The 13,151-nt window shown below is 38.2% G+C and overlaps 1 protein-coding gene across 1 annotated transcript in view; it reads right to left on the reverse strand.

Moving 5' to 3' along the window:
- Window positions 1-8,062, reverse strand: part of ada (adenosine deaminase) — a 28,470-nt gene extending 20,408 nt beyond the window's left edge. The window contains exons 1-2 of the mRNA XM_075475340.1: window positions 7,916-8,062; window positions 1,625-1,686 (exon numbers count right to left, since the gene is read on the reverse strand). Of these exons, the coding sequence (XP_075331455.1) occupies window positions 1,625-1,686; window positions 7,916-8,047 (194 nt within the window). The 5' untranslated portion in view covers window positions 8,048-8,062. The remainder of the gene's footprint in view (window positions 1-1,624; window positions 1,687-7,915) is intronic.
- Between the last annotated feature and the right edge of the window lie 5,089 nt (window positions 8,063-13,151).

Below are 13,151 nucleotides of genomic sequence, written 5' to 3' on the forward strand. Positions count from 1 at the left end.
ATTTTGTTTTATCTTAAAGGGGAAGTATTATGAAAAAGTATCTCCATTGACTATGCTTGAGAGTATATTTTTGGATGTCTGAAGTCCCCGCCAACTCAAAAACCCTGACATTATGTGTTGGTCCCCCACATCTGAAAATGTGACATTCAGTGAACTGTTATGCTTTGCAGGGAAAATATGCAGCACTAAAAAGATTCCCTGCCTCCTTTCTCGTTATTTCTGCCCAGCTTCAACCTCAGATGATGCTCAGATGATTCCTTGTACCTCAGAATTTGATACTCTTTTGATCTTGCTTATAGTTTTGTGATTAACGTCCAATCTCACCATTAGTTATTTAGTTCGCTTAACTTAAGAAAAATAATGACAAAATAATTAAATCTAATAAGGCTCAACCAGTATTTTGTTTAATGTTTTATATCCTCACAAGGAAATCTGACTTCAAATTAGCATTCTTTAATTTTTTACCAGTCCTAAGTTAGAAATTCTGGTTTTCCATTTATCCGTAAGTCCACCGTCACCACAGTACCATAACAGTCATTTTAAAAACAAAGATTGGTGAAACATTGCCCATTTAAGCTACAATTCTTCATGTTGGTCACTGCAAACTAAAATAAACAAAACACAGAAAAAATTGGGCTACAATGAAGTCCAGAATTCATGGAGCCATTCTGTAATGAGGAATTCTGACACAATTTGTCAATGATGTTCTTAACCTATGTGGTGCATGTCTTAACAATTAGGGCCAGATCAATACATGACTCACAATGAGTCGCTGCCTTAAAGCGCAATCAGTGCCTACGAGCTGTTCATGGTCGACCTGTGGAAAATGAAAATCCAAGTATTATAGTGGTCTGGACTCAGGTTATTTTCGTATATGTTGTCTCATACTGTAACAGTTGCCTCCTAGGGTTATCAAGTATTGTTATTTGTGTGATATATCGTGACATTGACCTCTGAGTTACTTATATATAATTGAATAAACCAGGGCTCCTAAACTACCCCATGATGTCTTCTTATATTCTGATAAAGCACATACAAACTTTTACTTTAGAGAGCCACTGATCCTGGCTTTTATTTACGCTTATTTACAAGTATTTCAGAGCCTAACATTTTACAACGCACAATATTAGTTTTGATGGCTATGTTTTGGATAGGTTCTTCATTGTGACAATCCTACAGATGCTTACCACCTTCAACTGTTTCCTTTTGCTCCGTGAAGCATTTTGACACGCATTCTTGAACTCACCATGTAGTTTTAGTTTAATGTTCAATAGAGTAAATATACTCTGACAGCCTTCATCACTGTCATTTAACATAATGTAGGCAGCTGTTTTGCTAAAACTAACATTGATAACCCCACTGAACCACCTGACCAGAACCAAGTGGAACCATGTGGCAAACGGGTGCTAAAACAAACCCAATTCCCAGTCGAGAAAATGCAATAAAAGCTTATATCTGTCATTTCTAAAACATTTGTTTAACAGACACAGGTACAAATAAATGATTTTACATGTCTTTGCTGACCAACTTTATATATCTGTCTAAACAAGTGTATCTGGATCTCAGGGCAACTGATTCAAACAATATTCAAAGATGAAAATCCAAATAAAGTAAAGCAACTTACTTGGCAACATCTAGAATAGTCTCCACCCTGATGGCTCCATCGAGGTGCACATGCAGCTCAATCTGTGGATGAGAAAGATGAATAATAAATAGTCAGTAAATCAAAGTTATTTTCATTCAAAATCAACATGGTTGTTGTGTATCGGCCACCAGGACAACTCTGTGACTTTCTAGATGAACTAGACATCTTGGTCTCTTCCATCCCTGAGCATGACTGTCCCATAATGGTCCTTGGTGATATGAATATCCACCTTGACAGTCCTAACTCTTCAGAATTTCTGACATTAATGCACTCATTTGAGCTACAACTGGTTTGTAGGCCTCCGACTCATGAAGCTGGCAAAGAGCTAGATTTTTCACAAGAAACTGTGTCACAGAGGCCCTGTCCGTCACACCTCTGCACTTTTCTGACCACTATTTCTTTCAGTTCAGAGTGAGTCTCCCGAAAAGACCCTCTGCTTCCACCCCTATGGTTTCCTTCTGCAGCAACCTGTCGCCCACCCGCTTCTTCTCCGTTGTTGCCTGCGCTCTTCCGACCTCCAGCACATTCTCCTCCCTTGATGTTAATGATGCCACAGCTCTACACTGAGCTCATGTCTGGATAGTCTGTGTCCTCTATCCACCAAACCCGCTCGATCCTCCCAGTCCCTCCCGGTTACATGCCACCATTCTGACATCCCGACATGGGCCTCCAGTTATCGGAATGGTGACACTTAATTTTATATCAAACGTCCTGCCATTCTGACACTTTTTCCTCCCATTGTCGGAATTCCAATTTTACCATTTTTTAGAGGAACTCCACAACCTCCCAAACCAACTATAATAATTTTTTAGCAAAATCCCCTGAAATTTCAAATATCAAAATCCAGGTATTAATGTAAATCAGGCGAGTCTGAAACATGTTAGATTCAGCAGAAACACAGCGTCAGTGACCTGTCACAGCAGCAGCTGGAGCGGAGCTCTCCACAGAGCCCACGCGTCTTTTCAGCGTGCAAAAGCGTTGGCATCATGCAACATTAATAATTACAAATACAGACATTAATGACAGCTCACCTGTGTCGGACGTCCCAGTGCTGCGAATAAAACCAATTTCATATATTAGGCTACCCATTTTATTATTTATTTATTTATTTTTTATTAGTTTTAAATCAATAAGTGAAGAGTGTTTGTCTGTGTTTGTCGCACCTTTTTGTGTAATAAACTACATGAATATCATTAATTTGCTTTTGGAGTGCGTTTTGTAAATTACCACGGACTCATGACATTGTCCAGATCTGACGGTATCAGACACACCTACATGACAGCTGTGACACGCCAGATTTATAGTGAAATAGCCCTTAATAACACAGCCCTTATGGATGGATCCTGAGTGCCATCATCTTTTATTTTTATTTTTAAAATCCGAAATAAGCCCACATCCACCTGATCCTCCCCTGACTGCAGATTTGACCCTTAAATCATCATTCAGTATCAATTTAATATCATTCAAACATCACAAGCTTTGAAGAATAACAGGCTTAAAGAGAGGGAGAGAGGCTTTAATTATGCTTTTAAAGACTGTATCACATCTTAAACGTCACGTCTTAAAACATGTAAAATGCATGAACAGAAAGAAGGGATTAGATTTGATGTTAGCTGTAACATTATATCCTCATTTGCAAGTCGCCTTAGATAAAAGCGTCTGCTAAATGCATAAACAGAAACATAAACATACAGATAAATGTTAACAGACATTTCAGTGAGAAAATAATGTGTTAGTGCTCAAAATCAGAGCAGGCCGAGAGAGCAGCAGAACTGAACTGTAATGTTTTGGCTGTAGTACTTTATGAATGCAAAACGCATGACTGGGCAACAAGTGCTGAAGAGGCCAGGGGTACCAGAAGGGTCAAAGAAGAAAAAGTGTTCTGGCTCTCCCTCTGCTGCTGAGAGCTGTGATTTATCCCAGCAGATGACGCTGATAAATCATTAGACAGTTTTCAACAGCTGAGGCCTCAGTTAAATATGTTGGAACTTAGATATAAGAAAGCAGACATTGATCCTCCTCATGACCAAAGGTTGAGCTTCATCCAGATCCTGCATTTGCTCTTGAAATCTTATGATGATTTAAATGTAATCCTCAGCCCTGGAAAACCTGGCTCCATGTTAAGAGTGGGAAGGTCCAAAGCATTTGAAGAAAATTGAAATGGTGCCAAAGCAAGATTTCATTTTGGAAATGTGTCGATTGTCTTTATAATTCCCTAAAGAAAACTCTCCACATCTGAACCTCTGACGATATCAGTGCTCATCTCCATGGAGCCATTAGGGTTGCAGACCTGCAATAATCTATCTTTAAAATAATTACTAGTCACAAAGTCATTCTAAAAATAACTTATTTCAAATGTGTCTAAAATTATACGAAAAGAAAGTTACAGTATGCTAAAGATATTGTGCCAGTAAAGTGGAGCAGGATGTGTCTTTATTGTTCTGGATGTGAAAAGGAACACAGCCCTCTAATTAGAATCCATTCATCCAGAAAAAGGCTGATCTGTGTTGTAGAAAAACTTCCATGCCATGATGACATTATAATTCTTGAAAAAAATATCTGAATTGAAGCACATTAAAGTGTGCAAACTGCTGTTTCCGCGATAGAAAACGTGAGGTTAATTAAAAGATTACAAAATACAATTTTCCCAGGAAACAGGAACTACAAAAGTCACAAGTCTGCAGTAGCTCTGGTGAATCAAGATGAAGGAAGAAGCACTGATCTCACGAATTGGTCAGTCACAATTTTAGCAACTTTGTGGTCAGTTAATAAATTGTTTAAATTAGAGGCTTTATAGAACTGTAAGAAAGTTTTAAGAAAGGCTCAGTAAATGGAAGTGAGGACATACTACATTATTTTTTAAAACAGCATTTTGTGCTGTGATGGAAGAGCATAGATAAAGTACATCAGTTTAAATGCTGCCAAAACTAAATTGATAACTTTCTCCAATGGCAGGAAAGTACTTGAGCCCCCTCCCAGCATTTTAACGTTACAAGGGTGTGAGATTGGACTTATTTTGGCATTTTAATTGATGATCGGCTTTCTTCTAAAACTCTCATAGAAAACCTGGTAAAAAGATTAAGGTTGAAACTGTTTTTCAGGCTAAAATTTATCTGTAGGTACGCTTCAACTCCTTCAACTTTTTTTCTGTTATAGATAAGTGAATTTTAACCATTTTATCAATTTTGCAATTTTAGATAATTAGGAATTTTAAGTTAAAATGCTTCGTTGCTGCCGGTTATTTAATCTAAAATAACCGGCAGCAAATTATTATTTGGTAAATGTCACCTGCAGCTCTGATTATGACCAACTGCTTCGATTCCTCAAACTGTACTACTTTACAGAGAGTGAAAGCATCTGCATCATTGTGTACCTCTGTATGTAACAAAGGCAGGCATGAACCCGATTTTTGTTTTTCGCCAAACCACAAGCATTCATGTGTTTTTTGGCCTTGTTTTGTCTATATTGCCTCGATAAAAAGCTTGATGTGTCAGTAACACCAGACTGCCAGATAACTGTTTCTAGAGAGAAGACAGCTGCTTAACTCAACTTCAAGCTGAGGAAATCCTGTCACAGTTTTTTCTTTTTTTTTTGAGTCTACATAGAACTTCCTGTCGTACATCGAGGTTACTTATATAATCGTGAGACGTTAAACAGCCTGGGGCCGTTTTGCAAGAGATGTGAAAATTGTTGTACAAATTCAGGAGACCGAACAGGAACAAATCCCAAGGCTAAATTCTAGTTATGACTCATGTGAAGCAACATTTGGCTTTTTGTCACTAATCCTTTGTATTTATTTGCATATTTACCATATACACTGTTAATGTGACCCAACTGTGTCAGAGTGTAACCTGAAACAGAACAGAAAATTCACGATAAGCACACAGTTTGGTCAGTGTTACTGGAAAATGTCCCTTTTTTTTGCCTTATAATAAACAAAAGAAATGAATTAGTGAAAGAAAATAGACAAATCAAAAATGAAAATAATGTACCCAGTACAAAACCTGTGCAATTGTGAACATTTGCCATCTTGTCTTAGGGTAAGGGTCTTAGGGCAAGCTAAATGTCTTTGGGTTTTGGGACTATAGGTCAAATTGTTACCTGGGGCTTAAAGAGACTCGTGATGAACATTTTTCATTATCTTAGAGATGTTAAGCACCCTAAATGCACCATTAACTTTATAAAATCACACGTTTTCACTCCTAAAAGAAAGCTGACATTTGTATTTGTTCCAGATCATTCTTGCAGCATTTCTCTTTAAAGAAGATAGATGTTCTTTTTTCACAAGTTGATGCAATTTCCTGAGGTTTTAACCAAATGTCTGGACCACAGAGAGACATTACAAAAGCTTTGTTTCCCACCGTGAATTTACTTATCTATCCTCACTAACCTGTTTTAGGGTGTGGAATTAACTGCTTACTCCACTTCTGCAGGTTCTGCCTCTTTTGAGACCAGTAGTACTCAATAACCCTTGAAGCAGTTACTACCATATGACAGTAAACAGTAAGTAGACTGAGAGCTCACGTTAGCAAACACAGCAACCCTGCTCAGACTGCCAACTGAGAGAGAAATACCTCACTGGAAATTTGATCTAAAAATATTCAAATTTCTCTTGCCTGCAGTTCAGTTTGCACTGATCCCTCTTTCAAGGCGCAATCTGAGTCATTTACTGAACTGGCTTAAAACTTTAACGTCTAACGTAAAACAAAAATTAGGCCAATGTTAAAAGCTGTGGCCTATTGGTCTAATTTCTACCAAAGTTAATTTTAATTTAGTTTATTTTAGCTGCCAATGGTGCGATCAATAAAAAAAAATGTGAGAAATGAAAAATTTGAATTTCCAACATCAAACAAGGAGAAAAATCCAGAACACCTGTCAGACTTGCTAATGGGGATATAAAACATCTGGCAGGCTCCCAATAAAGCATTATCATTGCTGATGGGATTTTATGGCTAATAGCGACGCAAAAAGCAATAAAAAAAAAGAGTTATGACTTTCCACTCCAACTGCCGCATGATTTGAACTTGAAGTTTGGGGGGAGATAAAGATTAAAAGAACTGATGCTTTTACTCTGAGCTGGGAGTCTGACACAGAAAAGCACTGCAAATGTAAACGGTTCAACGAATGACATATTTTAAACTCAGGATATCCCAAACAAATTGCCCGTGTTGTATTTTTTTGAGTTGACAGTAATTCTGGACACCCAAACGTGTACTCTGAAGCCCAAAAAAAAGCATCATCATTATATGTTCCATTTTCAAGTAAATACATGTGAAGGTGTCAGATAAAGGGAGTTTTTAAAACTTCCATCATGTTTTAGACCGAATGCTCAATTGGTAGATTACTGATAAATGCACATTCTTTGATAACCCTGTTTACATTTTACCGTGAAGCAAAGCCAGCATATAAATTGTGGATGCTGAATCACTGAAGGTTGCCACGTTACACAATGACCCTATCGGTGGTATCAGTTGTACAACAGCATATTAATATGTAATGAAGTTATCGCTGCCAGCAGCCTCACTCCCTGAGGTCGGTGCTTTCGCAATTTTCAATATCACGCACATGCACACACGTCTATATATATGTGTGTCCTCTTTGCGTGTGGCAACAGTGCCCACATCCCCTTTCCTTGAGCTGCGTGTCTTTCCACTTCTCTGTCTCTGTCAGACAGTTATTTCTCATCATACTTGGGCAGAACAGGTATGTTCAGTCAGCACTTTGACTCCAACTTGCCACGACTGTACGCGATACCTTCCAAAGTATTATGTAACTTGAAGGGTTTCCTATGCTCACAGCTTTTCTTCTATTCATTCAAAGCACCATCACGTTGGGCGAAATTATTAGAAAAGTTTGCGTTTGGTCAGATGCAGGGATGCCCATCATCACAAGCAAACACTAATAGCTTACAGTTATACTAACGGATAAGTGTTAGTTCTTTCACGTGTAAAATGTGTATTCATGAAAGTCTCGTTTAATTGATGCGGTCGCGTGAGCTGATGGTTGGCAGATAGTCAAACCTAATTGTACAGAAATGCTCTTCCTGGTTTGAAACCGGTTATCATGCCAACAACGCGAAGCTGCTTTGTTCGGTTAAATCTTTATTCATATTTCAAACTTTTGTTGTCATTCTCTTCTGTTTCTCTCTAATTGTACTTAAAAATCAGTCAGAGCGGCTGTCCAACCAGCAAAGGGCGCACCGTTATTATCAGCCCTTTCTGAATGTGTGGAATTAACCGTCATTCTCTGGTGTTCCAGCTGATAACGTACCTTTGGCTTGTCGAAAACCACTTGCTCGGCCATTGTAGAGATCCTGCGGCAGCCGGTGAGTCTGCTGGTGCACACGGAGCTGAGAAGTGGAGAGCCAATGCCTATCGCAGCCCGTTTCACTATTATATGCATGGCTCAGGGACACGCCTTCGCTCAGCCAGCGGCAAAAAGCACCGACAAGTGCTGTCAGTAGATAAGAGCGAGAGGAGAGGCCGCCGGTAACAGTGCGCAGCGTGGAGCAACAGGCGGAAGGAACTGTACGTTAACGTGTCGTCTCCCCAGCACCGGGGACAGGGATTAACGGCCCTGTATGGCAGCAGCTTTGCACCCATGTGATGAGAGCTTTTCCGTTGGCTAATTAATCATGTCAAACCAGATTACGAAACGGTGCAAATTGTTGTATTAATAATAAATTGCGAGTCATCCTCGTCGGGGTATAGGCAATATCTTTAAATATACCTCTGGCAGTGGAAATATGGAGGATTTTAATGATGTAGAGGATTTACATCAAAGTTACTTACCTGTGGGTGTCCAAAAACCTAATTTGTTCAAGAAAGGCTACTCTTAAAAGCAACTGACAGGTATGCAGATAATGCCTTATCTTAGAGGATATGCTTCTGAAACTTGTGTTTAACTCTGTTTGAGGTCGTACTAAGCCCACTGGCCTTCTACACTGACATATCAGGTTGTTCAGTTTGATTAAGAACAGATATTGTGTTTCATAAGCCAGACAAAGGAACATGCATTACATCTGCCTCATGTCTCAAAAATGAATTATGGATTTTCCTATACAGCACTGTGCCAAACTCCTGAAACCGTCTGAAGCAGTGGTTCTCCTGGTTTTCTGAGAGTCTTTCAAAGTTTTTCTTTGGATATCGTTGGTTTTTTTCACTCATTTTCAGTGCAGTCCTTGTACCAGACCATTTTCAGTGTTTTTGTTTGTAAAAATCACTTTATATTGACTTTTAAATCATTTAAGCAAAACAAAAGGCCCCCATCTCAAGGGATGAACCTGTGTTGTGTCCACACATAACTGACAACTCAGCTAAGAACCCATTTCGAATTGTATCTTTAGGCATGTTGTTGCAATGACACATACTGTAATCATTTCAATGTTGGAGTTACATCGATGAAAAAGCGTCAAAGGTAAAGGTTCAAGAGGCATTAAGTTGTATTTAGCACAAATAGGGTGATGTCTAAACAGCAATTAGCAAAAGACTCAACAGCATAATACAGCATATCTGAACATCGTGTGAACTGTATCTTTAGAAGATTTGAGTTAACTGGACAAGTCAGGTACAAATATAGAATAAACAAGCTTTAAAAAATTATCTATATCAAATAAACAGTATTGGAAATCAATGTCCATAAAAAATTCAATATGTCAAGAGTCTCATTAGGAGTGGTCGCCATTGAGATTTGGCGTTTTTTTAATAAAGGGAAGCAGGGGAAAAGGCTGCAGCATGCCACAGTACATGAGAAGTGGACAGAAATGCAGTAGCAATAGGTCTTATAGAGCAGTAAATCCTCCCAGAGCCCAGACCTCAACATTGTTGAAGCAGTTCCAATCATCTTGACAGACAATTGAGCAAAAGACAGTCAACACCGAAAGAAGAGCTTTGGAATGTCTTCGTGAAGCCCAGAGAACTATTACAAAAGACCATTTAAAGAATATATATATAAATATTCACTTTTAAGCTTATTAGAATGGTATGATTTCTGTTTTGTTCCCTTGTATAGTGTATTTCTGTTTCCGTTTCAATAAATCACTACAGCATTTCCAGTTTTCCTGGCAATATAGAAGGAAATAGAATGTGGCCTATAGTTTTAAAAAAAGCTTTAATTTGGATGGCTACTTTAAAATTGATAATATTTGTCTCTGGTTCATTTAGATAAGGCCCAGTCACTGATAGAAGTTTATTTAGTTTAAGAAGAATGTTACACACCCAATGCATGTACATTTTCATGGCTTATAACCCTCGTCAAATGTACAAGCCAAATATGTAGCAACTTGAAGAATTTAGGGCAAAGCACACAAGGATTTAATAAAATGTATTTAGTGATCATTTTTTATAGAAACAGCAGTGTGGTCTGTAAAAAACAAAGTCGGAGATCTGGAGAAAACTCGTTGACACTTTGAATCTCAAACTTGTGAACTAAATGTTAAGTCTGCTTTGGCAACAGACCAATTCAACCAGACTTGCCCTGAAACTGATCACATCAGTAATACATAATTGTTTTGTGATGCCTTTTTTCTTTGCTTCCACTTTCAATCCTTGATGTTTGTGGATTTTTGATGGAAATACTGACAGCCTATATTCTTTCCCTATTCCTAAAACTATTTTTCTTAATCATTATAGGGTCAGACTGCATTTATATGTTCACAAGAGTCCCTTTTAAAGTATATCTCTTGCTCTTTATTTTTCCTAAAGGAACGGTCACATAAAGCAGCTTAAATTCACAGCATACACTGAAAAATTTCTGTTTTATCTGCCTCTAACTATACAACTGCAGAAGAACAACTTTTTTATAGTTCAGAGAAAATGAAGTCTGAACAGCTACAAGGTCTCTGGAACCACACTTCTGACTAAACCAAAAGATCTTTTCTCATTAGTTTAATTTTGGGTGTTTGCGAGTGAGCACCACCCAGTGGTTGCGGTTTCTACCAGCAATGCAGTGTTTTATCAACATGCACAGGCATTCATTTTTTGGCAGGAAGCCTGGGATTCCACCCAACACTGTTGACCAATGTCTCCTTAAGTGGTTTTGTTACGTCTCGGGTTAAAAATCACACTGGGAGTGTTTTAGAAGCAGTACAAGTTCTTCAAGTCACATTCAGAAAGGGAAAATTGGGCGTTTTTGTGTTATCTAGATTATCGCTATCTACTGTAATATTCTGCATTTCCACACCTTGTCCTTTCTGGTGTTACATTTTTTATTTCTTTAAAAATCTAACTTTTAAATCTAAAAGTAAGTATGTGATGTAATGTGTTTTTCAACTGGAATCTGTCATTCATGGTGAAAATCTTCTGACCGGTTAATTTCTGGCTAGGTGACTTTAGTTATGTCGATAAAGTGATCAGGAATCAGCATCTACTCAGAGAAGCTTTATATGACTGCCATAAAAACAATAGAATAAGCATGTATTTAAAGCAGACATCCACTTCTGAGATGCTTCTGGAAAGCACAACAGCAAGTCTGGTGGAATAAAAGGCATCGTATAGAGTGGTCCCAGCCAACTCTTCTTACCAAACTTCTGTCAGGACAGACATAGCCAGTCGCCTTGATGGAATCCTAGAGTAACCCCATTTTTCAAACATTTCTATCTACCCATTATACCAATTTTTGACTCTCATCAACCAATCTGACCGCATCCACACTTATGCCCTTCAGTAGATGACAGTTGGCTGCTCATTTTTGTTACACTCTGTTACAATGCAATGGCCTGGTCTGATATTAAGTAAGTAATCTGTGCTTCTGCTGTGTTTGCACCATAGAGCAATTCTCAAGAAAAGCAAGTTTGATAGAAGGAGTTCATTTTATAGAACTCCCGGTCGTCTTCATTCCTTGTCAGATCCTCGTAGTTGTTCCCATGGCTTTCCTCTGCAGTCCCATTCCTACTCCTGAATAATGAACAGTCTGGTTTTGTTTTCTCTTAGGTGTTTTTGGTTTTTCAAGTTTAGTTTAATGGTATTCCAGCTTCGCTGCAATTTTCATTTCAATTCCAAAGTTCCCTCCTGGCTCCTGCTACGTGTCTGCACCTGGGTCCTCCTTCCTCGCATCCACCACCAAACCGTGACAATATCCACAAAGGCAATATCCCCTGCCAAATGTCACTTTACCCAATGCCACTTTATACAATGCCACTTTCTCCAGATCACTTTGTTTGCATATATTGTTTTTTTATTGAGTCTGTTAATTTGCGCACTGCACATATTGTATTCAGGTACTTATGTTATTTTATGTTAGCTTTATTTTATTTTTATTTTACTTTAGTACTTTCCCTCCTGTACCATAACTGTTGCACAGCAGTTTCCCTCGGGATAAATAAAGCTTCTTGAATCTTCCTCTCAGAATACCATCTGTACCATCTTCTCCCCCAACACTGAGCTGTTAAGATGCTTCAGCTCGTTGCTGGCATAGTTTGAGGCAGTCACCATTGTATTGTTCATTGAGACACATTTGAAGAGTGTGCTGTTTATTTACCAGTGAGTATTCAAGTTAACCTTATAATCACAGCCTCTTTACATTGTGATTTAACATAAATCAAATCAAATCAAACTTTATTTATATAGCACCTTTCATACAAAAAAGCAGCACAAAGTGCTTTACATAATAAAATCAGTAATCAAATCAATTCATGCATAAACTCACACACAACATCACACCGACAACCACACTGCACACATACTACCCCCCCACCACCCCCAACATGAGCAACATCAATATCAACAACAATCAACATTAAAATCAACATTAAAATCTGGCTTGACGCTGAAGTGAGAAAACGGTATCTTGGGGCTCTGTCCACACCGGGAGCCAGCCCACCAATGACCACAGAGGCCGCCTCCACGGGGAACCGCCCAGATCAGGGCAGGCTGGCATCCACATCACAGCCAGGGCTCCAGTGCAGGATTCCCCAGCCACCCCGAACCAAGGCGATCCCCACAGTAATGACCCCACAGACCGAGTGGGCATAGTCCCCAGTGTGGAAGATCCCCATGAGGAAAAACACTGGATAAATAAGTGTGTAATAAGTATATAATAAAATAATTAAAAATATATATAATAAAATAAAATAATAATAATAATAATAATAATAATAATAATAATAATAATTAAATAAATAAATAGATATTTTAAATAATGGATAAACTAAAACCAAACAAACAAACAAATAATAATAATATATATATATATATATAATAAATAAATAAATAAATAAATAAATTAAATAAAATTCAGCTGTAAGCTAAACTAAAAAGGTAGGTCTTGAGCCTCTTTTTAAAAACATCAACATTCTCTGCAGCCCTGAGGTTCTCTGGCAGGCTGTTCCACAAATGAGGTCCATAATAGTCGAACTTTAGGAACAACTAAAAGGCCGGTACCAGAGGACCTCAGGGTCCGCGAGGGCTCATAATTTAAAAGCAGATCAGATAGATAAGAAGGCCCAAGACCATTAAGACATTTATAAACAACTAAAAGAACCTTAAAATCAATCCTGAAATGCACAGGG

The sequence above is a fragment of the Odontesthes bonariensis genome, chromosome 10, assembly GCF_027942865.1.
Source record: "Odontesthes bonariensis isolate fOdoBon6 chromosome 10, fOdoBon6.hap1, whole genome shotgun sequence".
In the NCBI taxonomy this organism is placed as follows: Eukaryota; Metazoa; Chordata; class Actinopteri; order Atheriniformes; family Atherinopsidae; genus Odontesthes; species Odontesthes bonariensis.